This window comes from Numenius arquata, chromosome 11 (assembly GCF_964106895.1).
Source record: "Numenius arquata chromosome 11, bNumArq3.hap1.1, whole genome shotgun sequence".
In the NCBI taxonomy this organism is placed as follows: Eukaryota; Metazoa; Chordata; class Aves; order Charadriiformes; family Scolopacidae; genus Numenius; species Numenius arquata.
In genome coordinates this window covers 40,046,260-40,074,179 of record NC_133586.1, presented here as the reverse complement: position 1 = coordinate 40,074,179, position 27,920 = coordinate 40,046,260, and the positions used below count along the sequence as shown (strand labels likewise).

The window sequence follows — 27,920 nt, the reverse complement described above, 5'->3', positions numbered from 1 at the left end:
TTAAAGCCTAAGAGTAGCGATTAACCCTTTAAATACGAGTTAACATTTCTGATTAGCCTATATATTGCTACAACTTTAAGTTATCTAAAAAGCGGTGTACTTTGCCTTCAGTTAGGATTTCAGACTTTGCTCAGCGTTACTATTTAACTGATGCAGGGGTGAGGGTAGTTGGAAGCAAGATTTTGCTTCCTGCTGTGGGAGAAGAGATTTCGGGGAGGTGTGGCCAGAGACAATTATATTGTTGTCCCGATTCCAATCCCGCGAAGAGCTGTGCTGCAAACCCACACGTACATTACTGCTATTCAGGAATAATAATACGGGAAGCTTGGCTTCCTCAAATATATTTTTTTCCTCCTTCCCCTTAGATTTTGGGCAATTAATTCTCTTAACCATCTCCTTTTGTTACCAGACAAAAGGTTAGTGCTGGTGCAGGAGTGAAGTGGAAATACGTGGTCCTGGGGAGGAAGGAACTGCAGCAGGACCAGCTTCATGCCTTGTAAACCACAGTGCAAGTGGCTGGCGTGAGGGGGAGCCCAAATTAACTTCGAATTCAAGACATATCAGTTAATTTAAGAAACGCTTCTATTTATGGGGAAGGTCATTGGAACCCATTTTCAAATGAAACTTCGGTTTGCATGCAAGAGTTGCAAGGTTAAAGGCACAAGGTTACGATTGAATGATCTTGGATGAGCTTCCAATACTAGGGTTTGGAGAGAGAAAGAGAAGTCTCCCATAAGTGCTACCATTTTCCTACAAAAAGCTTTGAGCAACTTACTGGTTTATAATTAATAGGAAGTACTGGAGAGTGCATTCTATCTTGCTGTTTTTCTGCCGTGCAAGAGTCATTTGTTTGGCAAGTACTGTACCGCATTGATAAATGGAAAATTACTTAATTTATCTTGTTACATATCTAGATCTAGATTTGTATAGTTTATTCACCATTTTTAATTAAAGTAGCAATACGTTTGAGTGATTCTGCACTTGATCGGGTGTGGTGCTACTTTGTTTACTTCCCCCTGCTGTCTGTCTTCTGATCTACATCAGCTTATTAGTGATAAGTAATATCAAGAAAAGGGGGTGGGAAAAAAAAAATAAAATCAAAAGAAGTCATCAATATGCATCAAGAAGTTTCAGAAGGGGAGTTGTAATGCTTCAGCAAAGTCATCTTGAGATATTTCTATAAATACTCACATGTTTGTAAATGGGATTTGTAGATGCTGCTTAGTAAGTATTGAAATAGTTATTTCAGAATAGTTGATTAGATCAGATGAATTTGTATCTGAACATTAACCCACACTGCTCTCACTTGTGCCTTGTTTTCTATGAAGTTTTAGAATTCATTTTTTCTTTGCCTAATTTAAATCTTGATATAGAAGAAGCAGAGGTTTCCAGGAGAGTTTTTATAGCAAACTTTTATATTTATGTATAAATATAATGTTGATGATAAGGTTGGCCTACAGTAGTTATCTAATGTATTTAGTTTTGAAATGGAGTTAACTTACCTGTGGTATTATAGAAAGCACTCCAGGAAACGAAGAACTGCTGGTTTTTCTGTTGGTGTTTGGTTGTTGGTTTTCAGTTTTGTTTTTTTTGTTTTTTTTTTTTTTAAATACGCAAAAATACTTATTGCTTACTCTCAAGAAAACAGCTCACCTACCTGTTTTGGTTAAATCAGTCTCCCCACCATCTTCCAATTTCATAAAAATGGCAGAAGGGAAGTTCAGGAAAAAAGTCACTGTCTTTCCTGCCCTGTCCCTCAAAGCAGGTTCCTCAGACTGTCACCTCTCTATTTCAGAGGTGTTATTTATTGGTAGTTTACATAGTCACCGGAAGCATTAACTGCCTCATAGCCTGGCATCTACCTTCCACACGCCTATAGCCCAAGAGACTTACCATTTCAAAAGTCTTGTTGGGGCAATGGGCTGACCTCTCTTCATCCTTCTCCACCTGGCAGTGCAGCTAAAACACCATGGTCTTCAGGTACCTCCTTCTCTTCTAGGCTACCATCTCCTCCTGACACCATCCCCTGAGTGGTGCTGGGCTATAAGTGCTCCTCAGGAGCGGAGCAGCAGCTGCTGGTAATCACGGTATCCCTTGTCCAGGACAGCTCTCTGAACACCACCCAGCCTGGGCTCTCCACCTGGCTGCACTCATTGCTTTAACCTGGAGGGACAGGCAGCAGTTGGTCCAGGTGCACCTCAACCTGGGAGCTTATGGCTTTTGTCTCCAGTGGTCCCGAGTGAAGCCAGAGCCAGTGTTCCGTCGTTCTCCTGCTGTAATTAGCCAGTGTTGTCAGCTCTTCTTCTAACAGGTTGCCCTCCCTTGACTTTACAACCTTCCAGGTTTTTCTCCTCCTCTTTCCAATCCTCATCATCCTTGCCCTGCCCCTTTCCCCGAAGGGGCTTGTGAGCCCTGCTCTCCCTTGCCCTGGCCTTTCCCTCAGTGCCTCTGTGCCAACACAGGCTTAAAACCGTGTCTGCACTGCAGACTCGGAGCTAATTCCCCGTGTCAGACCCTTGGCGCTGTTGACCTCATCGGCCTGGTTCAGCCCAGTTTCTTTGGGGTAAGGGGTGTTAATTCTGCGTTGGGACTAAGTGTTCAGTGGGACTTTCCACCCTCTGTGTTGGCGTAACTGAAAATTACAGGTGGTGTAAGCTCTTCTGAAAATGATCGTCACGATAGCTTAAAGCTGCCGTTATCAGTGGCTTTGAGGTTGTTCAACATCATTTTATGGCTCTTACTTAAAATTGCTTTATTCTGACAAAACTATATCACTTAATCTGACGTTTGCCTCGGCTTTTACAGTTAACTGTAGCATCTCAGCAGGCTCTAAATTTGGATCTGGGGAGGTGAAGATAAGAGGAGAGACAATGATTCGTAAGAGAGACTGATTTTCTTGAACTGCTCTTGTGCTGTGAAATTTTGAAATGCAGTTCCAGGTATTGTGCTTGTGTTTTATGACGTCCTGTGAAATACGACCCAAATTTAGCCTTGCTGTCAGCTCCTGAGAAACCTTGAGCTCTACGAAATGGATAAAGGTGCGCTCTCGCTTCGTGTGACGGTGTCCTTGGTGTTCCGGTCCGATGTCCGTGATGCTGTTGGGCAGCAGCGGCTCCTTCAGCCAGGAGGCTCAAGAGCATTTGCTGCTTTTTTTTTTTTTTTTTTTGCTCCTGATAATCCTAAACAGCAGAGGATCATCTACTGGGAAACGCAGCAGTGAGAAAGGGAAAAACCATCAGGGGAACTTTAATGAGAGAGAGAGAGAGCAGTGCCGTGGAGGGACCGGGAGCACGGGGTCACCAGGATTCAGTGTTAAAACCTCCAGTTCTTAAGTTTCTAATTGTTTTAACGCACATTAACAAAACCCACTGAAAAAGTGTGTCATCCTCCTCCGGTGGTGAGGAGCGATACGCGGCTGGTACCGGCAAGGCTGTTAATTAGTGCGTGTGATTGAATGTGCTCTGGGGAACGTTGGTGTTTCTGTACTGAATGAAATTTCTGTCTCTAGTAATACCTGCTTCGTTTCTAGAGAAATTGGAACGTATTTATTAATTCAGGGAGCTGCAGGAAGGGAAAGCATCAAGTGACCGAGGAAGGTAAATGTTTCCTGACAAATTGGAGCACTCCTACATGGCATCGGTCTTCGTGAATTATATATAATTACATATAGCAATTTCAGAAGAGATGCTCCATACATTACTTTGCCCCATATATTATTGCACTCGTTGCATAGTTAATTGTAGGGAGAAGTTATGCTTTTACCTTTCCGGGGGTCATAATCCAGTCTTATCTCCTTTAATTAGCTTAGTTTGAAGAAGAAAGTGTTACACTTGGTGATTCCAGTACCCTGGGCACTCGAGTGCCTTCATTCTTCGAGGAGCTCCACCCAGCTGCTATTTATAATTTCATCCTTTTACCCACAATTCACTTTTTAAAGGGGAATTGCTTTTCACTGCAGAAAGCTGTTTTTGACCAGTAGTGGGAGTGGGAAAGGGAAGGAGGAGTGTGAATTAGTAAAAGAGCTGTTGTCTTAAAGTAAGCGTGTGGTGTCTGAAAGCTTTATTTTAATTTATATGCATAATTAACTGAGAGTTAAGGAGGGGGGGGGGAGGAAGAGGTATGTTGGGTTTTTTTTAACATGTGGAGTAAACATTATCCAGTAAATTCAATAAACAGATAATAAGTCTTGTTGATAGTCTAATTTACTACCAGTAATTCCTTGTTTATTCCCTATATAATTACAACACTTTTCTGATGTATTCACTTTATCCAAGATATGAAAAAATTAGAAAGCCTTAAAAGACCTGGTAGGTAGGTGTGCTTATGATTTTGACCAGTGTAGCTTCTTCTTTATTGAGTGTTTTTTGGCTATTGTTATAGTATTGTTGTAATGTATTTTATTTAATAATTGCATAATATTGCTTTTAATCTGTTTGTAAATGTGATTTGAGCCAGCATGGTTTAATTTCTCTATTTCATATAAATAATTATATAGATTGTTGTTTGTGCCTTTCTGTATGGATTTTGGATGTGGCAGTTTAAGATGCTAAAATCTTTGCTGTAAAAGCTCTTAGGTATATGTAGGGCAATGCAAAAAGCTTTAATCTTATTTGTGATAAATGCGATTTATATTGGAAGTCCTATATAACTTGAAAACATGGAGCTAATTTTTAAATTAATCTAGTATTGATTTATTTATTTAAAATCCACAAAAGCTGGTTTTCCTCCTAAACTGACTAAAACCCAGATGTGTTTCTCCTGGGACAGAGGAGAGCTGGCTCATGGTGTGGGAAGGGTTATGGCACAGGGTTTTAGGAGGGAGCCAGGAATGCCTTTTTTAATTTTTCTTCCTCTTCTTTGCAGTGAAACAGAACGAGTATGTTGATGTACAGGAAAGCGAGAAGGAGGGTTTTTTTGGAGAGGAATTTTTGCCACTTTTCTCTCACAGTCTGTGATTGGGTAGGGTAAAAAGAGACAAGAAACTTAATATTTCATGTAAAGTTATTAGGAATGACCTGAGAGAGAGTGAGAGAAATGGACTTAAATTTGTGTTAAACACCTGGCTGAAGAAAATATACCTGAGGTAGACATTTCTATCAGTGCTTTCCAATTGAAAAGAGTAGGATGAGGGTTGGATTAAAAGCTGTAGCTTTGCAGCCTTAAAGAATTGAGGATCTTTTTGAAACCTTAATTCTCTTCTTGGATGCTGAATTGTGTGAAGGGTTGAGAATTGCAGTAAACCTGGAACTGATAGATAGTCAAGGTTATTAGCAAATGTTTTCTTTATAGTTTGTATGTGGGAGAATCAGGTGGTGGTGATTGTCGCTTTTTGGAGTGTCATTGTTGAAGTACCCAGAGCCTGCAGTAGGATGGATTGATTTGAAGGACACAGTGACGTACCCATGAAAGGTGGCAGGACATGATGTTTATGTCGGTTTACACATTTTGTGAAATTACTGGGTGGGGGCGTTAGGCTGTTGTCTGCCATTCTAGGAGCGTGGTGAATCTATTCTATCTGTGTTCTTTTATCTTATAGCAGTCTTTCCCATGCAGTGCAGTTTGTAAATGGGCATGAGTTATCTTTATCTGAAGTTTTGAAAAGCATTTGCAGCGAACATCCAATATGAAATCTAACTGAAACGGAATTACCTTGTAAAGAATTCTCAGTATATAATATCATAATTAATTATTTGCCTTTTTTGTCTCAACAGGAATGCCCAAGGAAAAGTACGATCCACCTGATCCACGGAGGATGTACACAATTATGTCCTCAGAGGAAGCAGCCAACGGAAAGAAATCACACTGGGCAGAGTTGGAAATAAGTGGTAAGAAACTGAGGAATGGTCCTGAGTGATGAACTCTGATTTGTCAAAGAGAAGAGGGTGAAGGTGGGGATGATACATAGACATACGCTGTTACTTTAAGCATTGAACAATAATGTTGTATTAGTCCATGACAGTATAGTTTCTACTGAAGCAGAAGTTTTCAGTTTAAAAGCAGTTGTAAATCTTTGCTCTGTTCTTGATATTTTAAAAAAATAAAAAAAAAAAAAAGATGAAAAAGTTTCTCTGAGAACTCTGCTAGCTTTGAGATACTGTTTGACTTTTGGATCTTTTCTTGAAAACAAGGTAATCCTCAGAATTCGTAAACATGAATTCCAGCTGGTGTGGGACCATTCTCTCTTGATTTGTAGAGTAAATTCTGATTTTGCCACACAAAGCGTATTTACAAGGAAATTCAAGCAAATATTTTAAGAACTTAAAATTATTTTATGATGGTGTAAATTTAGGCTGAAATTTTGCTTAATTATGGATGTTCTTTAAGTGACTGCTATGTGATATTTCGAAATGACTGTCCAATAGAGAAATTCATGGAAGGAAGGATACAAAAGAGAGTTCTTTGAATTGCAAAGAGTCGTTCCATCCAGATCATTGAATCTGTGTCTTGCTTCAAGTGCCACGTGCCTTAACATGTGAACAGCTTTCTGTACTTGAAGGTTACAGATGCAGAAACCTAGTTAAATGCCGCTCCAGGAATCAGCATTATACATCAGCATTAGGCTTGGATATCCACTTGGACATCTGCTGCCTCGGCATAAGGAAGTGCATTAAGTGATGGCTCTTTGCTTTCATGCCTGGTAATCTCACTATAGGCTGATGCCAGCCAAGAGAGGTGCAGGCAGCGAAGAGGATGGATCAGTGCTGTTGATTGGAAATCCTTTCAGCTACAAGGGCTTTTTTGATCACAGTCACCTGTTTGCAGTGGGGGGAAAGAATAGGTGTTAATTAAACTTTAAAAATGCAAAGAACTATTGATTTCTATTTAAAACCTTTCAAAAGACTTCTTAATGAGTATTACAGTAGCATGAATCCTTTAAGAACTGTATGCGTTTGCCTTGCAAAATCAAATGTGACAATGTTTTTGTTTTATTGATGTTCACGCTGTCTTTTCCTTGCAAAATACTTGGTCATCTAATACAGAAAGCCACAAATGTTTTAACTGGTCTCATTTAAATCACTGAGCTTTTTCACTGCAGGCTCTTTTGTGCTGTTTGCTTTCTTATAACCCACTGGAAGTGATACCTGTATTAAACCTTTTTTTACCCGGAACTGAGTCCCAGATACACGTGTATCAGTGTAGCTTTCCCCTGGCACTAAATACAAGTTCTTTTATTTCGAGGAAAATCATTTAAGGAAAGGAATTATAATGTGTGTATGTTGGTATATTAACCAGACTGTTCTTAATATTGGTGAGTCATGGTGGGTTTTCAAAGGCTGTCACAAGTAACTTTTTGCCTTGGACAAACTGGTGTTGGTACTCTCCTTCTAACGCTTTCTGTGCAGTGAGATGACTTCTGTAAATAAAAAAGAAGCCATTCCTGGTGGGGAAAAAAATATCTTGGAGAGAAGAAATGTTTGAGACCTTCTGATGATATCTCACATTCCTTGCATGCGGCAATGTAAAAATCTTGATTCTGTCACACAAATCCGTGTTTCCACCCTTCAGTTTATACAAAAGTCATGCCGTTTTTTTAAATATCTGGCAGTAGTTTTTGCAGCTTTTAGTTGAATGCCAGATGGAAATCCATGTTCTCAACTAAGCATTTTAGTCACCCTAAATATAGTGCTTCTATCTGTTCTTGGCTGGATTAATGCCATAGAATAAAGATTTTTGGTTTGAAAGATGTTGTGCAGAAATAAGGGGCAAACCAAAGAAGCATCTTTCATTTCAAACATAAACTAAAATTGAAAAAAAACCTGTTTCTTACAGCTCTGCTAGTTATTGAGTTCGTGGTCAATTAGTAAATATGTCTTGTTTTTTATGGAACTTGAGAAAGACAGGTGTTTAAACCTCAGCTACTGATAAAAAACAAAAACAAAAAAACCACCAAATCTAAGCGTCCCTGGCAATACCTTATTCTGTTATGCATCGCTGAATTTTTTTGATGTATAGAATTGGCAATTAATGGAATTTGCATTGAATAAAATAATAATACTAATAAAAAACACAACAAAAACCAAACAAAGCTCACCTCTGCCCCATACATATTTACAAAATGTGTAACTATTGCTAAAGCTCTATATTTTAAATGTTCTCTTTTCTTTTGTACCTTCCTTCCACAGGGAAAGTGAGAAGCTTGAGTTCATCATTGTGGACACTGACCCATTTGACAGCTTTGCATCTCAGTGACAATTCCTTATCCCGTATTCCTTCAGACATTGCCAAGCTTCACAATCTGGTATATCTGGACCTGTCCTCTAATAAAATTCGCAGTTTACCAGCAGAGCTCGGAAACATGGTGTCACTCAGGTACGCATATTTTAACAGGAGTTAAAATTGTTTTCTTATTATCTTTGTATCAACGGTTCAAATTTCAGCATAATTTTTATGTTGTAGTAAATGAAAAGCATAAATTAATTCCCCTTTCCTCACTTCTTTTTATCTGTCTCCCTGAATGCTTGGTATAGTCTGTGGAGTTATAGCCATGCTGGGTCTTCTGTGATCTCCTATTCTGATGTATGACAGTACGGAATGAGCTTCAAAACTGCCCAGCTTGATAGTGATCGCCCGTTTTATATTTTTCCAAGTCAGGTTTCCTCTCTCACGTATCTCTTTTACAAATCTTTATGTGGTGTTTTTCTCTAAGAAATACTGATACACACAAAAATTGCTTTTAACAAATAGGTAGGAAGAAGGTCAGAGTAAACATTCATAATCACGCAAATGACAATTTTTTCCCCTTTATTCATCTTAAGAACTATTGTTAAGAATATTACTAATTCTGTTTACTTTATAACAACTGTAACTTGTCTAACATCATCTCTTTCCCACCTTTGCTATCATGTAACTGCATTCCTGTGCAAACTGGGGAGGAAAAAAATGTTCTAAAGGCACTTTTTCCCCTCAATTTTCTAATGCCAAGATGTGCATGGAATGATACCACATTTTGGAAGTGAAATGTGAATAGCAATGCCTATTTAGATTATAACTAAGACTGCAGTATTTCACTTTATGAAAACACTGTTATATAAGTATTTAAACGATTTATATCATTTAAATATTTACAGTCAATGTTCTTTTGCCCTTGACCCAAAGGAAGAGCCTGATCCTAGGTTTATTAGACAGTTACCAGTAGTTGCCTTCATTGCTTTTAATTTTGAAGATGTTTATGGACAGCTTTCTCAAATCCAGAAGACTCTGAGTCTAAAAGTAACGAGAATGTTATTAGAAGTGTAGAAGAAGACAATAGAGGAACAGACTGCCAGCACAGCTTTAATGAAACTGGAAGCAGAGCAAGTTTGCACATAGAAATATCAGTCATTGCATTTTCTTCTACTTTAGAAAAGTCCACTCTGTTGGGGAGGATTAAACTAGCTGATTAAATTGGTACTAAAAGCTCAAATTCCAAAGCAGTTAAAGTCTCAACCTTGGAGGCTGAGCAAAGGAACCTTGTTTTTTAAAGCATAATTGGCAGCTCGGTTTTGTAGTGTGCTGTATGGTTGTTTTTTTAAGCTGTGAAGTAGTAACACAAAGCTTTCTTTAGAACAGACTATTTCAATTAAAAGCAGTTATTAGTAATAGGTTTCTTCCCTCCTTTATCCATTTCTCAGTATTGTGAGTTAGCAATCCTAAATTTACTGGAATATTCTCAAATTCATCTGTGTACTTCATTAGCATCCTTTCATTTTCATCTGTCTTTTTCTTTTTTAAAATATTGCTGTAAACTTAATACTCATCACATGGAGTTAGCTTAGCACTGTGTAGTCATCAGTAGTGTCAAAATATTTTGCCTTCTTCCCAATACTTTTCCCAGTTTATTGGGGCCGATTCTATGAAGCTTCAGCTCTTCCAAGTCTTAAGTCTGTTCTGAGTAGAGAAGGCTAAATCTAGTGAATGTGAAATGTGTGGCTGAGGTCTAGGATCACACTAGTTTTTTGTTTGTGACTTAAACACTTGAATCCAGATCTCTAGATCTGAAGAGCTGGTGCATTAATCCACTGCACGCTTTCCGTCCTCAGTAATTGCAGCTGATCCCTCATTTCTTTTCACTGGGGTGAAAGTGAAGAAAAAACCCTAAGTGCATCCTACATGATGGCGCTTCGTAGATCTCTACTGCGCTGGAGTTCTACGTTCTGGGCTGGCTCTTGCTGCAGACACTTCCCATAGCTTTTGGGAAGTTGTTCAAACTGACGGTAATTCAACACTGGGCATTGCCACTGTCCTGAGCCACAGAAATCATTTGTGCTCTCACGCTTGAGGATTCATAACGAGTCTTCCAGCTCCCACGTCTGAAGCTCTGGGTTTGGTCTGTGCAGCAAAGCTCACCCAAGCCTGCCTGCATCTCCCTTTTTACTGCAGGTACCTGAAGAAAGAGGTGTCAGAGCAGAGAGCAGTTAAGATTTTTGATCTTTGTGGAAAGAGGAGGAAAAATAAACACCGTAGCATGTTATCTTGGAAAGCTGAGATGTAAACCAGATTCTCTTGATAATGCTTGAAAGAGCTGGTGGGATTTGCCGTGATCCCCTTTGTAGAGGGGGCGGGTTCTGCAGAGGCAAGGATCATTAGAGAAAATAATGCTTTCATCCAAGTGCGAAAGTGTAATGATACCTGCTACTGTGCCGTTCTTTCTGCTTGGTGTTTTTCTTTGAGAAGAATTGGGTAATTTTGTTTTGTAATTCATACATAACTTTTTCTAGATTTCAGCAGTGCTTTGAAAAACCCTCAGAGGAAAAAGTAGCTTCCTAAAGAATAAACTAGTAGCTTTATATTGTCATATAGAATATCATCCCTAAAAATAATAGCCATTTAAATCTCAAATGTCTGTGCAAGTGCTGAGAACTAATAGAGATGTTGCCTTCTTTTTTTTTAAACACCCCGTTCTCTTTTGTACCTGCTACATGCCTCACTCACACTTGCAAATCCTAGAATGACACACTGGGCTTCTGAGTTTCTTTCTAAAACAGGTGCTTTTGTCTATGGGATTTTATATTGAAAAAAAAACCAAAACAAAAACCACCCTGGATGTGTGTCTGGTGAGGACATAAGAATGTGGTGAGGAAAGTCTTCACTGCTTAGATGGGAGTGTGTTTAAGCAAGTGAAAAGCTCCTAGAAACTCCATTTTCTCTGCTCAGTTCATTGGGAAATCAGAATTCAGGACATGAATTCTGTTCCTGTCTGCATATTGTTTTTGTAAGTTAAAAAGCACATATTTTGTCTTAACACTGAAATTATGAAAACAAACAACAGAAAATTACTATTTTATATTACTGTTACGTGGTAATACCATGTTCTTACTGTCCTGGTCCTGGATTTTTTGCTTATTTGTTTTCTGGCATATAATTTCCGTTTATTTGACCTTTCATCATAGCCAGTTTCACAGTCTGGTTTGTCAGAGCTGTTACTGTTCATCACTTGTAGTTATTAAAGTACTTAATTATTGCTAATGTTTACAAAATGCCTCACAAAATTTTTAAGATGAACTCGCCAAACAGCTACTTTTATTTTGTCTATGTGTGTATACGTTTGAATACAGCAGATTTCCATAACTATTGCTGTTTTATCTTTGAGATTTTTCTATGTCATGCTTTGCTAGTATATTGTTTCTCTTTTAAAGTTAAACTTTTTGTACTATACTGCTGAAGACAAGTGCTGTTCTGTTTTCAGCCCTATATGATTCTTGCTCTGTCTACAGGGAACTACATTTAAATAACAACCTGTTACGAGTTTTACCTTTTGAGCTGGGAAAACTGTTCCAGTTACAGACTTTGGGTCTGAAAGGTATTACTGCTTTTTCTTGATATCCGTGCTTGATTAATGATCACTGCTTCCGAGATGTAATGGCTGTGGACTGCTAGTTCCTAAAACGTTACTGAATAGTAATCCCAGATGTAGCTGCTTACTCCGCGTTTATAATTATCATTATCAAAAAAAAAAAAGGAAAAAAACTAGTTTGGCAAAGCACTTGACATAAAAAGTGGTTCATTCCTCTCTCTGCAGAGTGAGCGGGAACTTTCTGTTGCTTGCACAGGGGTTGGATACGGTGATGCTTTAACTAAGAAATAGCCTGCAGTCAACTGTAGGTATTCAACCAAAAAGGGAACGTGCTTTACAAAGCTGCTGTAGGGTATTGTGCTCTTTATGCAAGCAGCAATATAAATATTTTTCCAATTTTTTTTTTTAAGTGTATAGATTGTAGCTATAAAATTGTTGACCTTGGGGGAACTTGTATCGCAATGTCAGGAGCACTGAGTGATGCAATACCTCTAAACACTGTTAAGTCTCAAAACTCTGTTTTTCTCCCCCTTAAAAGCAGATAATTGCAATGTGCATTGCCCATGAAAACTTCACAATTTGCTTATGCTTTTGGCAGATGATGGGGGCTCTACTCGGGTGTGACTGGTAAATAAAATATGCTGGATGTTTCACTCGGGTCGAGCAAAGTGAGCGTAGGTGGCTGCTGTGTTTGGCCTCAGCAGCTCTCATGGTGGTGTACCAGTTCTTCCCTACTGTCAGATCCAGCGACCGTCCTTGGGGTCCTCAGGCAGAAGACAGATGCAGTAGGGAATGTGGTTCACTTCACTAAAGCTATTCATAGAATCACAGAATGGTTTGGAAGGGACCTTAAAGATCATCCAGTTCCAACCCCCTGCCATGGGTAGGGACACCTCCCACTAGACCAGGTTACTCAAAGCCCCATCCAGCCTGGCCTTGAACACTTCCAGCGATGAGGATTCACACGTCTAGTGTTTTGTGGGATTGAAGACAGGAGATCTGAAACCTCTCCCTCATAGTAGATGCAGTATCTTTTTTTAGAGATGCCGGCTTTAAACACTGATAGGTAAGCTCAGAATGGTTCTGTATATTTTATTTAGTATTTCTGTAAATCTGTTTGCAGGAAATCCACTTACACAGGATATTCTGAACCTTTATCAGGAACCAGATGGGACACGAAGGCTACTGAACTATTTGCTTGATAATTTGGCAGGTACTGCAAAAAGAAGTAAGTGATCATTCTTGAAACATTTATTTCTGCTGTGTAAAATAAATGTGATTATCACTTGTGTCTCTTAAATGTTCCCATAGTTTCAACAGAACAACCACCTCCAAGATCTTGGATTATGTTGCAAGAACCAGACCGTACAAGACCAACAGGTACTGTAACATTTTTCTTTTTCTTTTTTTTTTTTTTTTTCTGTCATAGAAGCTGTGGTTCTTTACTATCTGTTTAAAAATTTCTGATGCTTAAATTAACCAATGATCTGTGCAGTGCTGACTAGCCAGCTAAAGTGGTTCTATCTCAATTGGAACACCTGTTCCAGATTTACTCATCTTTTACTATAAAGTAATTTCTTTTTAATTAATGTCCTCCTCACAGGAATTGAAACTGTTGTCCACAATTTAGTTAAATAGTTGAATTATAACAGGCTTAATTGAACGTTTCTTGAAGAGTAAAAAAAATGGAAGAACGTGAGCAGAATTTCCCAAAAATGTAGAAGTTTTTCCTTTTAAGTAACCAGTGTATCATCTTTGTCTCAGCACCTTTCTTGCTGTTGGGATTCTGGACATGTTTAATTGTTTACTTTTTTTTTCTGCATGAATTGTCTAAAATACAACCTTTTCTATTTACCTGCACACCAAAAATCTTACCAATTACTGCAGTGTCCTCTCTTTCAGGACTGATGTACATTACTTTCCCCTATTGATTTTGCTTCAGAGATCATGATGTTAATGCAGCTTGTCTTTTGCTGCCACCTGTTTATTTTCAAAATGATGGGCTTTGACCCCCAACAAGCCCAATATCGTTGCCTCAACTTGCTAAATCTTCAAACAATTGTCTTGTTTCTTTTTCCTGAGTTGTACTCCACATTTGAGAGGAACTCCCAATAAGCTTCCAAGTATCTCATTATTGTACTGCAAATTCCTTAGCGTTTCTTAAAAACAACCAACCAGCAAAACAAACCCAAAGATCCCTGCCACTGGATTACCTGTCAAGTTACCCCAAACTGTCTCGTTATCACTCCAGTTCCAAATGAAAACAGAGAGTAGATGTTTCTTGTCTTTACACCTGAATTGTAAGCTTTTAGAGGTGGAAACATTTGGGGTTTTATTTTGCCTGTCCTTTTTCATTGTGCGAAGGGATCCTTACCCTGCCTGTGGATCTGTTATACTTCGTGCTGGTAATAATTAAGGTAGATTTTAAATAATCTATTTTAAGAGTTTGCAAACCTCTGTATAGCTGGCAAATATGTGTGTTCAAATACACTTAACCTTGTTTTAGGCTTTTCACAAATAGAGCACCACTTAGCATAAAGTACATTTGGCTGCTATTTACTGCATTAACCATTTAAAGAGGGGGTTTGGCTTTTGTTTTCTAATTGAATGCTTGAAAACAGCTGCCATAAGTCCACACTTGTAATTGATCTTCTTAGAAGGACTAGCAATTCTTTTTAGTATAGATATATGTGCTGTGTTTTGGTTGAAGCAAATGAAGCATGAATTGATAAATTTGCAGAAGACAAAAGCGAAGAACAAAAAAAAAAAAATATGTATTTCTTGTTGAATGTATCGGTATGTAAGTAAAATTATTGTTCTGCAGCCTTGTTCTCTGTCATGTGTTACAACGTACTCTGTGATAAATACGCGACCCGGCAGCTGTATGGCTATTGTCCATCTTGGGCATTGAACTGGGAATACAGAAAAAAAGCCATTATGCAGGAAATCCTGAGCTGCAATGCTGACATCATAAGTCTTCAGGTAAAATATATACTGTTCTTTCTTTTCCTTTTCTATTCCCATGTGCTGGTTTCTCTAGATTAAATGTATTTACAGTAAATGGTCTGTTTTCAAAACCTTCTGGAAACAAAAGAAAAAAAGAGGTGGTGTTTAGTACGTTATTTGTTGCTTGACATCAAAAGAATGCTTTTCAGCCCACACAGTTGGAATGTGAACCAGCAGCTGCTGATCAAAGAAATGCATGTGGGGGTGTCTTTGTGCCTGTGTGTGTATGTGGGGCTATAATTGACACATTTTCAAATAAAGGGCTTGAGATAATCATAACTCTGGGGATTACAGAAATTCATTTATATTTTCTTAAAATAGGGATATTGCTCTCAAAGTTGCATTCTCTGAGGTACTTAATTCTTACAATTTTTTTCCCTTAAATCTAATTTGAAAGTGATTTACACTTCTGAAGATTCTAAATAATATCAATCTTCTGTATTTTGCTAATAGTACATTCTCGCTATATTGTCTTATAACTTTATAGGAGGTTGAAACGGAACAGTACTACAGTTTTTTCCTGGTAGAACTGAAAGAACGCGGCTACAATGGATTCTTCAGTCCAAAATCTAGAGCTAGGACAATGTCAGAACAGGAAAGAAAACATGTTGATGGTTGTGCAATATTTTTCAAAACAGAAAAGTAAGTGATGTGTTTTGGCCAAGCCTTCTGTTGTGTCTCACTCTCTTTCACACCATTTCTCAGGTCCATCTATAGCTCAGTTTGGCATTACTCGCCCTTTTTGTAGCCATTCAGTGTTTCTTAGAGAGCGTTCCGATCGTTAGAAAGAAATGGTTTGTACAAGAGAAATCATCCTGTGTGTAAGTAGCAATAGAAAATTTTACCCTGAAGTTCTGTTTAAGTTGGAGTTTCATTCTGTTGGAGCAATGCAGGTTAGGAGCTCACTAAATTGCGCTTCAGTTGTTGGGTGTGTGTCCCCCAACCATTAACAATGAGAAATGGAGTAAATGTCTTATTTTCTTGCTTTTTTTTTTTGAGTAAAGGAATTGATAATCCCCAGAATTGCTGAAATAAGGCCTCAGATGACACCAACTTTTTGATACTTTAGTTTTCTGATAAAGCAAAAGACAAGGTACTAAATGTCACTGCTCGCTTCTGAAAAATAGCCGTTATTTAAGAGTTGCAACACTTAACTCGTTGTGTCAAATTGTACTTGTACAGCTGTTCAGATATGAGGGTAATAATTTCCCTTCCTCCTCTTCCTTCCAGTCCTTTGTGTTCACAGGGAAATGTAGGTGCCAGGTTTGATACCTTTTGGCTTAGAAAAATTTAGTCCCTCTCTCTCTTAAACCTGCATCTTTGAACTAGAAACTGATGCAGATCTAGAAACAAGCACTCCTTTTCTATAGTTTCTCAATCTTTCTCTCTGGAAGTAAAATAATTTAAATGAAACTAAGGTAGTAGAAAATATATAAAAATTGGTAGGAAAAGTGTATCCTTTGATTTCAGTTTAAGATTTTATAAAATTATGCGATTGAGATTTTTACATTATAAATGTGTTTGAGCTTTAATTAAAAGGAGAATTATCTATAACACTTCTTTTGTATATGGCTGCTGAAAAAGATATGGTATTTCTCTTTCAGATTTACTTTGGTTCAAAAACATACTGTTGAGTTTAATCAACTAGCTATGGCAAACTCGGAAGGGTCAGAAGCGATGCTGAACAGAGTTATGACAAAAGATAACATTGGAGTTGCTGTATTGTTAGAACTGCGAAAGGAATTGATAGAAATGTCATGTAAGTCCTGTTTAGTTGAATTTTTTAATAGAGTGTATTTTGTAAATGAAAAAAAAAGACTTTTGTTATACTAAATCAGAGAAACTAGGTTCTGCAGATGAATATAACTTTGCATATTGTATGCTCAGAGAAGTTTATTTTCAAAGAGGTTTTGGGGAGAAGTCATATTGCTCCTTATTGCTTGAGGATTTTTTTTCTGCTTATACCTTTTTGCTTAAAAAACACAAAGACTTGAGTTTAACTGATTTTTTTTTTTTTTTTTTTTTTTGTTGCTTGAAGTTATGTACAGGTATCAAAGAATCAGTTGGTGGTGTGTGTTTCTGGATCATGTATCTGCATCATTTTAGCTTGTTATTTCCTTCACTGTCACACTTATAAACCTGTTTGTTCTGCCCTGTCATTCTTAATTTAGCAAAAGTAAATTGGCTTTATAAGTATCTCAGTGGGTACCTACTCAACTTGTGTTACATTTATCCAAATTATATTTTATTAATTCCGATTCTAACAAGCCAGCCTTTTAAGAAGCACTTCTAGCAAGAGAGGTAACTTAAAACGTGGATAACTTAAAATTCAGAGCTCATTGCCTGATGAGATACGAGCAGTGCCTGTTTACCATCACAACCTCAGGAAAACTGCTGTAATTTTTTAGAACGACACTGTTTGCCTGTAATTAGGATAATCTGCGTTAATTCATAGTATTCTTAGATACAGAAGCATTACCTATAACAAGGTGTCTGTCTGTTAATGGTCTTGAACGTGAAACACAATTTTTCCTAATGCTTTATATCAACTAAAACACTTAGGAGATGTAAGAGGAATTGTATGACCCTCTTAAATTAAATGATATTAACCTTCTCCAAGTTACACTGGTATTTTATTTTATTTTTTCATTCCCTGAAACATCTTGTTTAAAATTCAATAATAGTATTTTAAACTGTTGTTGATCATGTAAGGTAAATAATTGATCTTAAATTTTAGCTGGAAAGCCACATCTTGGGATGGAAAAGCAGCTAGTTCTTGTAGCTAATGCACATATGCATTGGGACCCAGATTATTCTGATGTGAAGCTGGTTCAGACTATGATGTTCCTGTCCGAAGTAAAGAACATTATTGATAAAGCTTCTCGTAGTCTCAAGCCTGGTGTTTCGGGAGAACTTGGAACCATTCCACTTGTACTGTGTGCGGATCTCAATTCTCTGCCAGATTCTGGTAAGAGTTCTTTGTATTTATTTATTTATTTTTGACTGTTTCAAGTGGGTAACAATTTAAATCTTAAGGTCTCACTTCTTTAAAGGAGTTTTCAACTTGGAGAATATGTTGTTTGATAGCATAAGCTCTAAAGGTACTAAGAGAATAGAAGGAAGAGAGAAAAGAGAGAATAGTTTCTTTTGTGAGCAACTTTAGTGCCTGTGCAGTAGTATAGCTATGTCTGGTCTTTCAGAAGCATTTTCATTGTTACCTTACAATACAGGAATGGAAAAGAAGAAAATATCATGATAACTGGGTTTTCTTACTTTTAAGTGTGAGAAGATGGTTCTTCTCTTTAAAGTTGCCACCACGTAATAATTTTCTGCAGCTCGAAATGTTTTTGGACTTCTGAAATTCACTACGTCTTCTGCCAGAAAGGGATTCCTCAGACCTCTTTACTAACATATAACTTTTTTTTTTGACTTGGTGGCAACTTTGTAAAATGCAAGAAAAGAACAGATTCAGTGATTGCCTTTTTGGCTTCCTCAGGTACCCAGCTGAAGTGCTGAACTCAAGAGCCATCCTTCCTTCGTAGTGATAGTTGTTCAATACAGTAATCTCCATTCCTGTCCCCCTTCCTTCTGGCTTCTGCTTGGCAGCTCCTAACATCTGTTGGGGTTGACAGGAGCAGTTACTGCTCAGCAGTACTGGAAATCTCATTCTTTTTGATCCCAGGAAGGCGAGTATGGCTAAGTGATACTGCAATAGCCAGTTCACGTGTCTGATTGTGTCTTCAGAGCAACTAATTGCTCCTTTTACCTTCTGGAACCTTAACACAGCTATTCTGAAATTGAGGCATGATCGTGGTGTTGCAAGACACAAACCATGTCAATTTGACTTTGCAGACTCTTTAAAGTTAACTTCAGTTAACTATTTGTGTTGTTACAAAAGTTGACTTTTTTGCAACATTTTAGCTGAAGAAGGTGAGGAGAGGAGGAAGCTGCCTACATAGCATCTGTGGAATATTACTTCCCCTTTTTCTGTCTTCCCCCTGTCAGTTCCTTATTAACCTTCTCTTTTTTTTTTTTTTTTTCCCTAGTCAAAGCATGTCTCTTTATTCTAGGTCACTTTGCTCTGGATATAAATATACGTTGTCCTGCAATATTTTAAAAGAACTACTGCTGACTATATTGTATATGCGTTAGGTTTAGCTTATATAGTGCATAATGTTGCATGTATGACTCAAAGCACCTACACACTCTTATTTGCTGGAGGCTTGTTAATACCTTCTTGTGTGTATATGTCTCCCCTAATAGGTGTTGTTGAGTACTTGAGCACTGGTGGAGTGGAAACAAACCACAAAGATTTTAAGGAACTGAGATATAATGAAAGTCTTACTAACTTCAGCTGTAATGGGAAAAATGGAACAACAAATGGAAGAATTACACATGGTTTCAAGTTGAAGAGTGCCTATGAGAATGGTCTCATGCCTTATACAAATTACACATTTGACTTCAAGGTAAGGACTTGGCTGGTATTTTGGAAGTTTTCCGTTTTGAAGTTCAACGAATGTGATTTGCTGTATGAAGTTGTTTAACAAAGAAGTTAATCTGGGTAGCTAACAATAAATTCACCCAGTTTATATATAAACCATAGCAAACTAGAGCACAACACTTCAGTCTCCTAGAAACCAAATTTTCCTTTTTCTTGTTAGTAACTTGTAATAGATTTGTGAGAGTTGGGATGCTGTTAACCTTCCGTGTAAATAAGAATTTTTCCATATTTTAATACTCCAAGCTAAATGGAATAGTACAAGAGGGGCACTGTCAACTGCAAGGAAATAACCCATGTTGCTACTGAAAACTCTCAGTGCTCCGTTGCCCAGGGAAGCAAAGATGGTTCTTTTCCTCTTCAAAACGAGAGGAATGTGATTTGAAGCTTTGTAGGAGGTTGGAAATTACAACCCACAAAAGCAGAGCAGAAGTGATATATTTTCTTTTGTTCTCCTAATTTATATTGAGCTACCCATGGGATGTAGGAAGCAGAAGTCTCCTCAGTGGATGATGTGCTGTGGAGAAGGAATGGTAGCCTTTCACTTACTCGTAATACTGAGCTCACCTTTTGTTTGGAACTTGAGTCAAGATTATATATTAATAATTGATTTTTTTGTTTTGTGGTTTTTTTTTTTCCTTCTCATTTTAGGGTATTATTGACTACATCTTCTACTCTAAACCTCAGCTAAACATACTTGGCATTCTTGGACCTTTGGATCATCATTGGTTAATAGAGAACAATATAAGTGGTTGTCCACATCCACTCATCCCTTCTGACCACTTCTCACTTTTTGCACAACTGGAGCTTTTGCTGCCTTTCCTGCCTCCTGTAAATGGAATCCATCTCCCTGGCAGGAGGTAGTCAGTACATTTTAGAGGGCAACCTCAATCTAACTTGTACAATTGTAAAATCTGAATATAGAGGAGTGAGGTATGGCCAACAGGGATTTTTTTTTTTTTCTTAATAATCTTAATCTTAAATCTAATTGTTTGCTAAAGACATAGTAAAAGCCAGGTGCTATCAACAGACACAATTCTGAGCCCAATATACTTTGTATACTGTTCGACAGCGATTGGTGCGTTTGCACCTTTCTTTAATACGTTACAATTAACCTTCCTGTTTCTTTTATCCAACGTGACATTTTCATGCCTTGAAATAGGGAATTGTAATACAGTATATTCTCTTTGCACAGTTATCTGTAGCACTACTTTTTTGAGGCCAGTAGGAACATCCACAGAACATTCTTCCGTACTTCACTCCCTCCTTTTTCAGACTTGTTTGTAAAATATAGAATTTGAATTTAGCCTTTATTGATTGTATATGAACAACAGAAAACCTGATTTATGAGATTTTGTACTTTAAAAAAAAAGAAAAATCAGATTTGGAAAATGATTGTATTGTAAACTAAGGCTAAATTTTTATCTGTTTTCATGTGTTATAAAGGCCAGCTTGTAAAAGAGGTTGTCACAGGTTTTCTCTGCTAATGATTTGCACTGTTAGGGTTTCGTTAGCCCTTTTGTACTACTTTTTATGTTCAATTGAGAACGTTGCTTTTAAAATCCAAACCTATAAAATCTTAATATCTTACAGAGAGAACTAAATACATTCTATCTATTTCTGATTTATAAAAAAAGAAAAAAGAGAAAAGCATAGAGTTCTCGCAGAACAGATAAGCTAAGCAGTGAATATAAGTAGACCTGTATGGATTGGAAGTTATTGCTGATGTGTATACACTCAGATATTTTTCTCATCTCTAACTTTTGAAGTAAAAATTTAGGGATACTTGTGTACAGCTTCTCCATTTCTGTTTTAAATACTTGTCCTATCTCCACTGTGCCTGCTTAAATTTGTTCTCAACTAGCACTGCCTGTGCATGCAGAGAGATCCTGTGCATCCTCTTTTATTTTTTTAAATAATGTTAACACTTGTGAAAATTTTATGAAGATACTTTTGTATAAGCTGTGGCATCTTTTTTTTCCTTTGTGAAGCATTGAATATCACACTTTTTGAACATGTTCAGGTTATGGGTACACAGTTTCTAGCTTCTAATACCCATGCACTGCTTCTCTCAGTGTCATTGCACAGTGCTGTCTTTCCCACTAAGAATTACTATCATGTGAATTCTCTTTCGTTTAAGTGTGTTCCTCAGTTTCAGAAAGTATAATTCCTTGAAGAAAAAAAAAACCCCAACCCTACATTTTCTATTGATGAAGCAGTGTAAAAATAAATGCATTTTCAATACAGGTCCCAAAGACAATTCTTCAGATCATTTTTTTAAAGTGACCAAGTCTTTATTTTAAAGTGTCAAGCAAGACTAAATTTATAGTGTACCCTCAGTGCCATTTGTGTCATGGAGCCAAGTATGTAACAGCTTACAAATTTAACTTGTCTATTTGTATCCTAAAAGGGGAGACTTTATCATCTCCTTAAACTAATACAACTTGAATAATCAATGTAAAAAAAATTAAAATGGAGCTAGAGAGCTTGGTCGTAAACAGCTTTTGTTTCAGCTGCGGGCAGGGAAGCAAAAGGACACTGAGCATTAAGAAAAAACTTTCTAAATATTGTGAATTTTTATATATAAGAGAGCGGATTGGTAATAATGATTCAAAATTTTATTGAAAAGTAGTCAGCACTTAAGTGTGCTCAAACTGTTCTGTTTGTAAGCTGAAAGTAAAAACTGCAAACAGTTCGGTTATGTAAAATGTACATTTTTAAAATTTCAATAGGAGGAACTTTGATCTTGAATCCTTGTCTGGGACCTGATCTCTTGGGGTTATTTTGTTTTGGTTTTAGTTGTGAAAACACCAAACATGTCCAGTTTATAATCAGTACATTGAAATGCTGGTAGTATTGCTGTAGTAGACTTAATGCGTAGTGTTACTTTTTTTCTGTTTGTTTTTTTGGGTTTTTTTTGTAAAGTGTGAATAAAAGGTGTTTTACTCATGTTTCCTTAATGATGTCTTGGTAATGTACATCATGACAATTTCCAGTGGTGATGAGCCAATTTAGCTTGTCAAACTGAGCAAACTATTTTTCTTTTCTGATTATCTGGATGGTGTAATGAGTCCAGAAAGCTTTACAGAAGGGGAAGGGAAGCACTTACTCATTTTGTATTTCTTAGAGGGGGATAATTTACTTTAATAGATGCTGGAGCTTGAGTGCACTTGTTAGATTCTAAAGGTTTGAGCTTTATCCAATACGTGTTCTCCTGTATTGCTTAGTCTTAAAAAAATATTTGAATTTATGACAGCATGTTAAAATAACGGCCCCTTGTGCTTCTGGAGACACAACTGTTCCTGCTTAGTCACCTTTCAGTCTAAGGGTCCATTTAAATAACCCGTTCCCTCCAGCTTTATACTAGTCCATCAGGTCCCAATTGAAAACCCACTGAATAGATTGAAGACACTCCTTTGACTTCACTGGGTTTTAGCTGGACTGCAGTGATCGCTCGGGGGCTGAAGGAAGGAGGAACATTTTGAGTATAGGGAAAGACCAGGTGGCACCAAAACAGAGCTGAGATAAACTTTGTGAAACAATCTTTCAAAGAAAATTTATTCCTGTGTCAAACAAATCTAACTCAAAAGTCTCAGTTTCCAGCTATAACATAGAATAAGGCAATAAACTGTGTCTTCACAAAATCAAAATGTTTGCTTCATAGTTTTTAACACAAAATGGTTATTTGCAATATTTTTATTCGAGGTGGTTTTGGGTGTTGCCATAACGTACCTTCAGTGTTCTTGTTGTAAAAGCACATACAGCAAAAGTCACAGAACATCCTTGGGTTTGGAAGGATTTATTTAGGTTAGACCAGGCTTTTTTCCACTTAAAGTACAGTCAGCCATATCTTGTCTAGTTTTATTTACATTTACCAAGAATTCTGGGTGTCAAAGTGTAAATTGAAATATACCTTTAACTAAAAGAATTGATTAGACTACAAGACTAATACCACAAGTTACTGCTTTTACCATAACACAAGTAGGGGGAGGGAAAGAGCATATGTTAGTGTGTGTTGTAATTATTTTGTCCTTTTAGCAGCTTTAAGGAAAAAAAGAGGTAAATTTGGCCAGCATCTGAGAAAACTCACTTTAAGTACATTGTACGTATGCATCTTTGATGCAACTTTAGCAAATCTCCCAAGTTTTTTTAGAGCAGAGTTAAAAAGTAGCTTATGGTTTGCTCTTTCAACCACACAAAACCTGTGTGAAAGACACAATAATTACAACACCATTGGGGAAAAAAAAAAACCCAACTAATTACACTGTAAAACTTTAAAAAATTCAGTTAACCGCTTAAGTAGCAAGCCTTTTTCATCCAGCCGGACACAGTATTTTTTAGTATGTTAACTGCTATTCTTTTCTTTTGGTTGCATAAATTTGTAATAATTAAGTGTCTTGGTATGTTTAAGTAGTGTCTAAAATAGAATATCTTAGTCTTTATTCACAGTACTTCTGTATAATGTGTAATGCACTGGACTAACTCTTGTTTACCATTCATGTAACAAAAACCAGCACATTATCTGCACTAAGCTCAAAGAATGTTGCATTTGTCTATAGGCAGCTCTTCAATAAGATAAATGGGAAACTGAATATGGTCTGATGGTAAACAAGGGCTTTTACTGTTCTCTTCAGTGGAACTTTCTTCTTGGTCAAATTTTAACTAGTTAGTATTATATTTATATACAGGGTCTTCTTTTTCTTTACCAATGTATTTTCCTACTCATAGCTGACCAATAAATCCAATATCTGTTTCAAACCTTCTTGAAGTCTAATTCATATTTTAACTTAATTCCTGAAGCTTTTCCTGAGGAGTTGCCCGTACAGCCAGAGTGAGTGAAGTGTGTTAGGGGGAAGATGGATACACGTAAGAAACTTGATAATCCCGGGAAGACTTGCCTGTACTTACTGTAACTTTCTAGATCTGCAGACTCAACGCTTGGGTTTGGATTGCAAAGTGAAGACCCGGTTAGAAATGTCTCCAGCGTTTGTGGAAAACCTGTGTCCAAACCTACTCAGGTCTCAACCCCGTGTCTTCACATCTGGCCGTCTTCTGACCTTCCTAAGTCGATAGGTAAGGTCAGTCGTCCAGTTGGAGGGTCCACAGGTTTGGTCTGTGGCCAGTAGAACCTCCTCCTTCCTTCCTCTTCCCTCACAACCCCAGAAAGCCCAAACTAGACTTGGAATCTGGCAGTGGGAAGGGATTCAAAGATTCCATTAATTTACCATAGAAGGGGAACAAAGTGAAAAATACCACGTTCTTTCTGGGGCTGTTCTTCTGTATCAGAGTGTGTGCATAACAATGCAGACTCTTACGTTTTATATGATGTTCCCATCACAAGCAGCAGAAAACATAAAAAAGTCTGAGTACACTTGCTGTGTAAAGTGCTGAAGCACACAAGACATCTCACTGGCACCCCAGTGTCTCTTCAGAGCTCGCGTTCGCTACATTGGCACCGCTTTGCTTTGAAATAAATGGTCTAGTTCAGCGTTTCCATGAAAACCACCCGCCCCAGAGCCTTCAGCTTGTTTGTAGTTTTAAAATTTGCTCTCTCGAAGCAGCTGTAAGTCCCCAACGGGGCGATGAGTCCATTGCAGGCTTCAGCAATGATTTCTCTTCGGTTCTGTCTCAGGGGTGAGATGTTCATTCCCACCATCACATTCCCGGTCTTGCCACTAGATGGTGCGTGTAACACAGGCTTCCTGCGTGAACGTATTTGAGAGCGCCCTCCGGAAAGCGGGGCTTGTAGAATTTATTCTTAAAGAGTATTTGTGGGAATCCAGGCCCAGGAAAGAACTTTTTCCAGTGGCAGCAGTTGGTCCATGCCAATTAAATACTGCCTTTAGAAACCCAGCTATCACGATGGGGATGAAATGACCTACTTGGTCCTCAATGGTAAAATCATTCTAGGGCCTTCGCTTCCTGCATTTAATCTACTTAATGTTACATTTTAAAATTAGTACAGTTGTCACACGATTCCAAATTGGGGATTTTGAGCTCTTAAATAATATTTGCTAACCTGGCATGTAAGCATTGGGACATCTGTAGGGAAACTGTGCTGAAATTCATGGAGAGCCTGATTATATGGAAAACAGCATCTCTCGCTCAAAGACAAAGATGTGAGTTGAGTTTGTGCCCTGTGGTGCTAAGTCAGGTAGGATAAGATTTGTCTTTCCTTAACTTGCAGTAGAAAAACTACAGCTATTTTAATATAATTGAATACGAAATCACTCTGGCCAGACTCCTGGTTCCTGTTCCTTCATGCCCCCCCATCCAGTGGCTCTTCGGTGATAGTACAAAGTTGGGTTTGTGCCTTGTAGGGTGGGAATGTCCCAGATCGGTGCAGGTGACTGTGTGGCATTTCTTTTGTACTAACACGGGTAGAGCAGAAGAACCTTAAAACATCTGGAATTGAGTCCGAGGAGAGAGAGAGAGAGAAGGAGGAGAAACTGAGAAAAAAGGTAAGTGGAAAGGGCAAGATTATGCGAGGTACATCAGGTGACATTTTGGGAGAAGCTGTACTTCATTAAAGGTGAGCGTCCTGGCCGCTTTCTTGCTTTTCATCTTCCCCTCCTAACCCAGAGGCTCTAATTGTTCGCTCTCTAAACGTTCACTTACTCTGTTTGCATGGAAAGCAGTAAAGCTAATTAAGCTATAGGGACCTTTGGTGCATTTGAATATTTTCTTACTCCAAAATAAGCCTTGTATTCTCACAGATTATCAATTTTTAAAAGGTAAGAAGGTATAATGTGGTGTGGATATTCCTGGTGTGGGAGTGGACAGTATTCATTTCTTTTAAAAATGCTAAATGTTTATTGTAAAAAATACGCATTAGAGAAAATAAAACCATATATACACTCTTGCTGGGTTTTAATGACCACAAAGATTTAAGCTTCAGCTTATTGTTCATAGCACACTATTTTTTTTCTAGTTAGTTAGTTTAGTTTAGTTTTTCTAGTTGGGTTTTTTTTCTATCTTTTTTTTTTTTTTCCTAGATTTTCTATTTCAAGGTACAGACTTCTCCCTTTAGGTGCCAATAGTGAATTAATTGCAGTTTTTCACTGTGGCTGTTGGTATGGATAGCTCTTCAGAGGCTGGATTTATTTCCCTTCATCCTTTTCAAAAAACAGCATACCGGCTAATAGTCTGCTTTTCGGCAACTGCATTCAGTAAGAAGTCTGAATTGGGTGTGTTGTCCGGTGGGAGAGGAGCAGGACAAACATGATTATCCTTCAAAGTGTGTTTTGATTTTCAGCTTCTCAGTTCATGAGTGTTCCCGTTCCCTTCGCAGTGTTTTAAGACAGTGTGTAAAACAGCTGAAGGTTTATACTTAGCTGCTCCCTGAGAGGCTGCGCCCCTCTATTAATGTGGGCTATTCCTGCAAACACTTGCATGTGCTAAACTAGAAGTATTTCTCGTGTAATTTTAGGTAATAGACGACAGGAAGGGCTGGGATTACTCTGGGTAACAATTTCTGCCTTAGGTGGAATCCTTCATCCAGGGACCAGTGAGGGAGGAGGGAGATGAACAAAAGGTAGAAATTTGGGTCTTGGCCCAAGATGGCCAAGAGGAAATTTTCCATTAACTCCACTGGGCTTTCACTGGGAAAACAGATATTCCAGGAGTACGAAAAATGAAGTTATCACATATGCATGTAGAACAGACTCTCCTCCCTGAGATGGATCCTAACCCACCGGACCCCGCAGGCGGGGAGGGCGAGTGCCTGACCTGCAGCACCGAGCACGGGAATTCACGGTCCGCTGAGCCGGGTCCAGTTCCCGGCTCTGGTAGGGTTGTACAATTCAATTAAGCTTTCGCATTTGACAGTGTGAAAACTGTGGTTTCATCATCTTCAGCAAACAGCCAGCCTTGTCGTTACATTGTCTTTGTATTACTCATGTCCTGTAGGAACTACTGAAATGAGTAGAGAGAAAGAGCCCACCCAGTGCCGCAGCACGTGCTCCTCATTCACCTCTGCAATTCTTTGCTGCTGTGAAAAATCTCTTTCTGTACAATTATTTTTTCTTACAGGTTTGGCTGGTGTCACAAATCCTCCTCCTTCCCCTGAGTAAGAATGATTGCCGTTCTACAGAATGCAAAAATAACTCCAAAAGCCAGTAACTTGCTGAAGGTCCTGGGTGTCCGGACTAGGGAGCAGATGACTCCTGTGGGTCACAGTTCAGGCTCCTCAGCCCTTTCTGCTCCCTCGTGTCCTGCAGAACCATCACCTCCTGGGAGCCTGAGCGTGTTGGGGGAGCATCACGAAGGAGCAATTGCTCCACATTCAGGTAGATCAAAAGGTATGAGAAGGGCAGGTGGCCATGTCCTGCCTGGAGTACCTCTCACAGCAGGTTAAACAATGTGCCTTCAGGTTCTCAGGTGGCTTGGTTCCTTCCTCTGTCTCCAGTGGGAGAAATGGGTGCAGTGCGGCACTTTGTTTTCATAGTGATTTTAAAAATACTCAGATATTCTGAAAGCAGTGGCTCCTTAAATATGTCTGCAAAGACCCTGATCCGTTGCACAAATCCGTGTTTTCTGTTTTAAGTACAACGGAGCTGAAATAGCTTGGGAGCTCGTGTGGCTCAGGATGTAAGTGCTTGTACCAGGAGCAGGAAAATCTCTACAATCCGACTGGTTTATTAT

The 27,920-nt window shown here is 38.2% G+C and overlaps 1 protein-coding gene across 3 annotated transcripts in view; it reads left to right on the top strand.

Annotated features, from left to right (window-relative positions):
• The window catches only part of CNOT6 (CCR4-NOT transcription complex subunit 6), a 33,375-nt gene extending 9,336 nt beyond the window's left edge, over positions 1-24,039 (top strand). The window contains exons 2-12 of one of the 3 annotated variants that reach the window (XM_074155479.1): positions 5,712-5,825; positions 8,124-8,310; positions 11,694-11,779; positions 12,897-13,001; positions 13,085-13,153; positions 14,598-14,755; positions 15,267-15,421; positions 16,384-16,538; positions 17,517-17,747; positions 19,043-19,245; positions 19,929-24,039. In XM_074155479.1, coding sequence (XP_074011580.1) covers positions 5,714-5,825; positions 8,124-8,310; positions 11,694-11,779; positions 12,897-13,001; positions 13,085-13,153; positions 14,598-14,755; positions 15,267-15,421; positions 16,384-16,538; positions 17,517-17,747; positions 19,043-19,245; positions 19,929-20,141 — 1,674 coding nt within the window. In that variant the 5' untranslated portion in view covers positions 5,712-5,713 and the 3' untranslated portion in view covers positions 20,142-24,039. Of the gene's footprint in view, positions 1-5,711; positions 5,826-8,123; positions 8,311-11,693; positions 11,780-12,896; positions 13,002-13,084; positions 13,154-14,597; positions 14,798-15,266; positions 15,422-16,383; positions 16,539-17,516; positions 17,748-19,042; positions 19,246-19,928 lie in introns of those variants that run through there. The other 2 variants (XM_074155480.1, XM_074155478.1) reach the window with 2 other exon arrangements.
• The last annotated feature ends 3,881 nt before the right edge of the window (positions 24,040-27,920 follow it).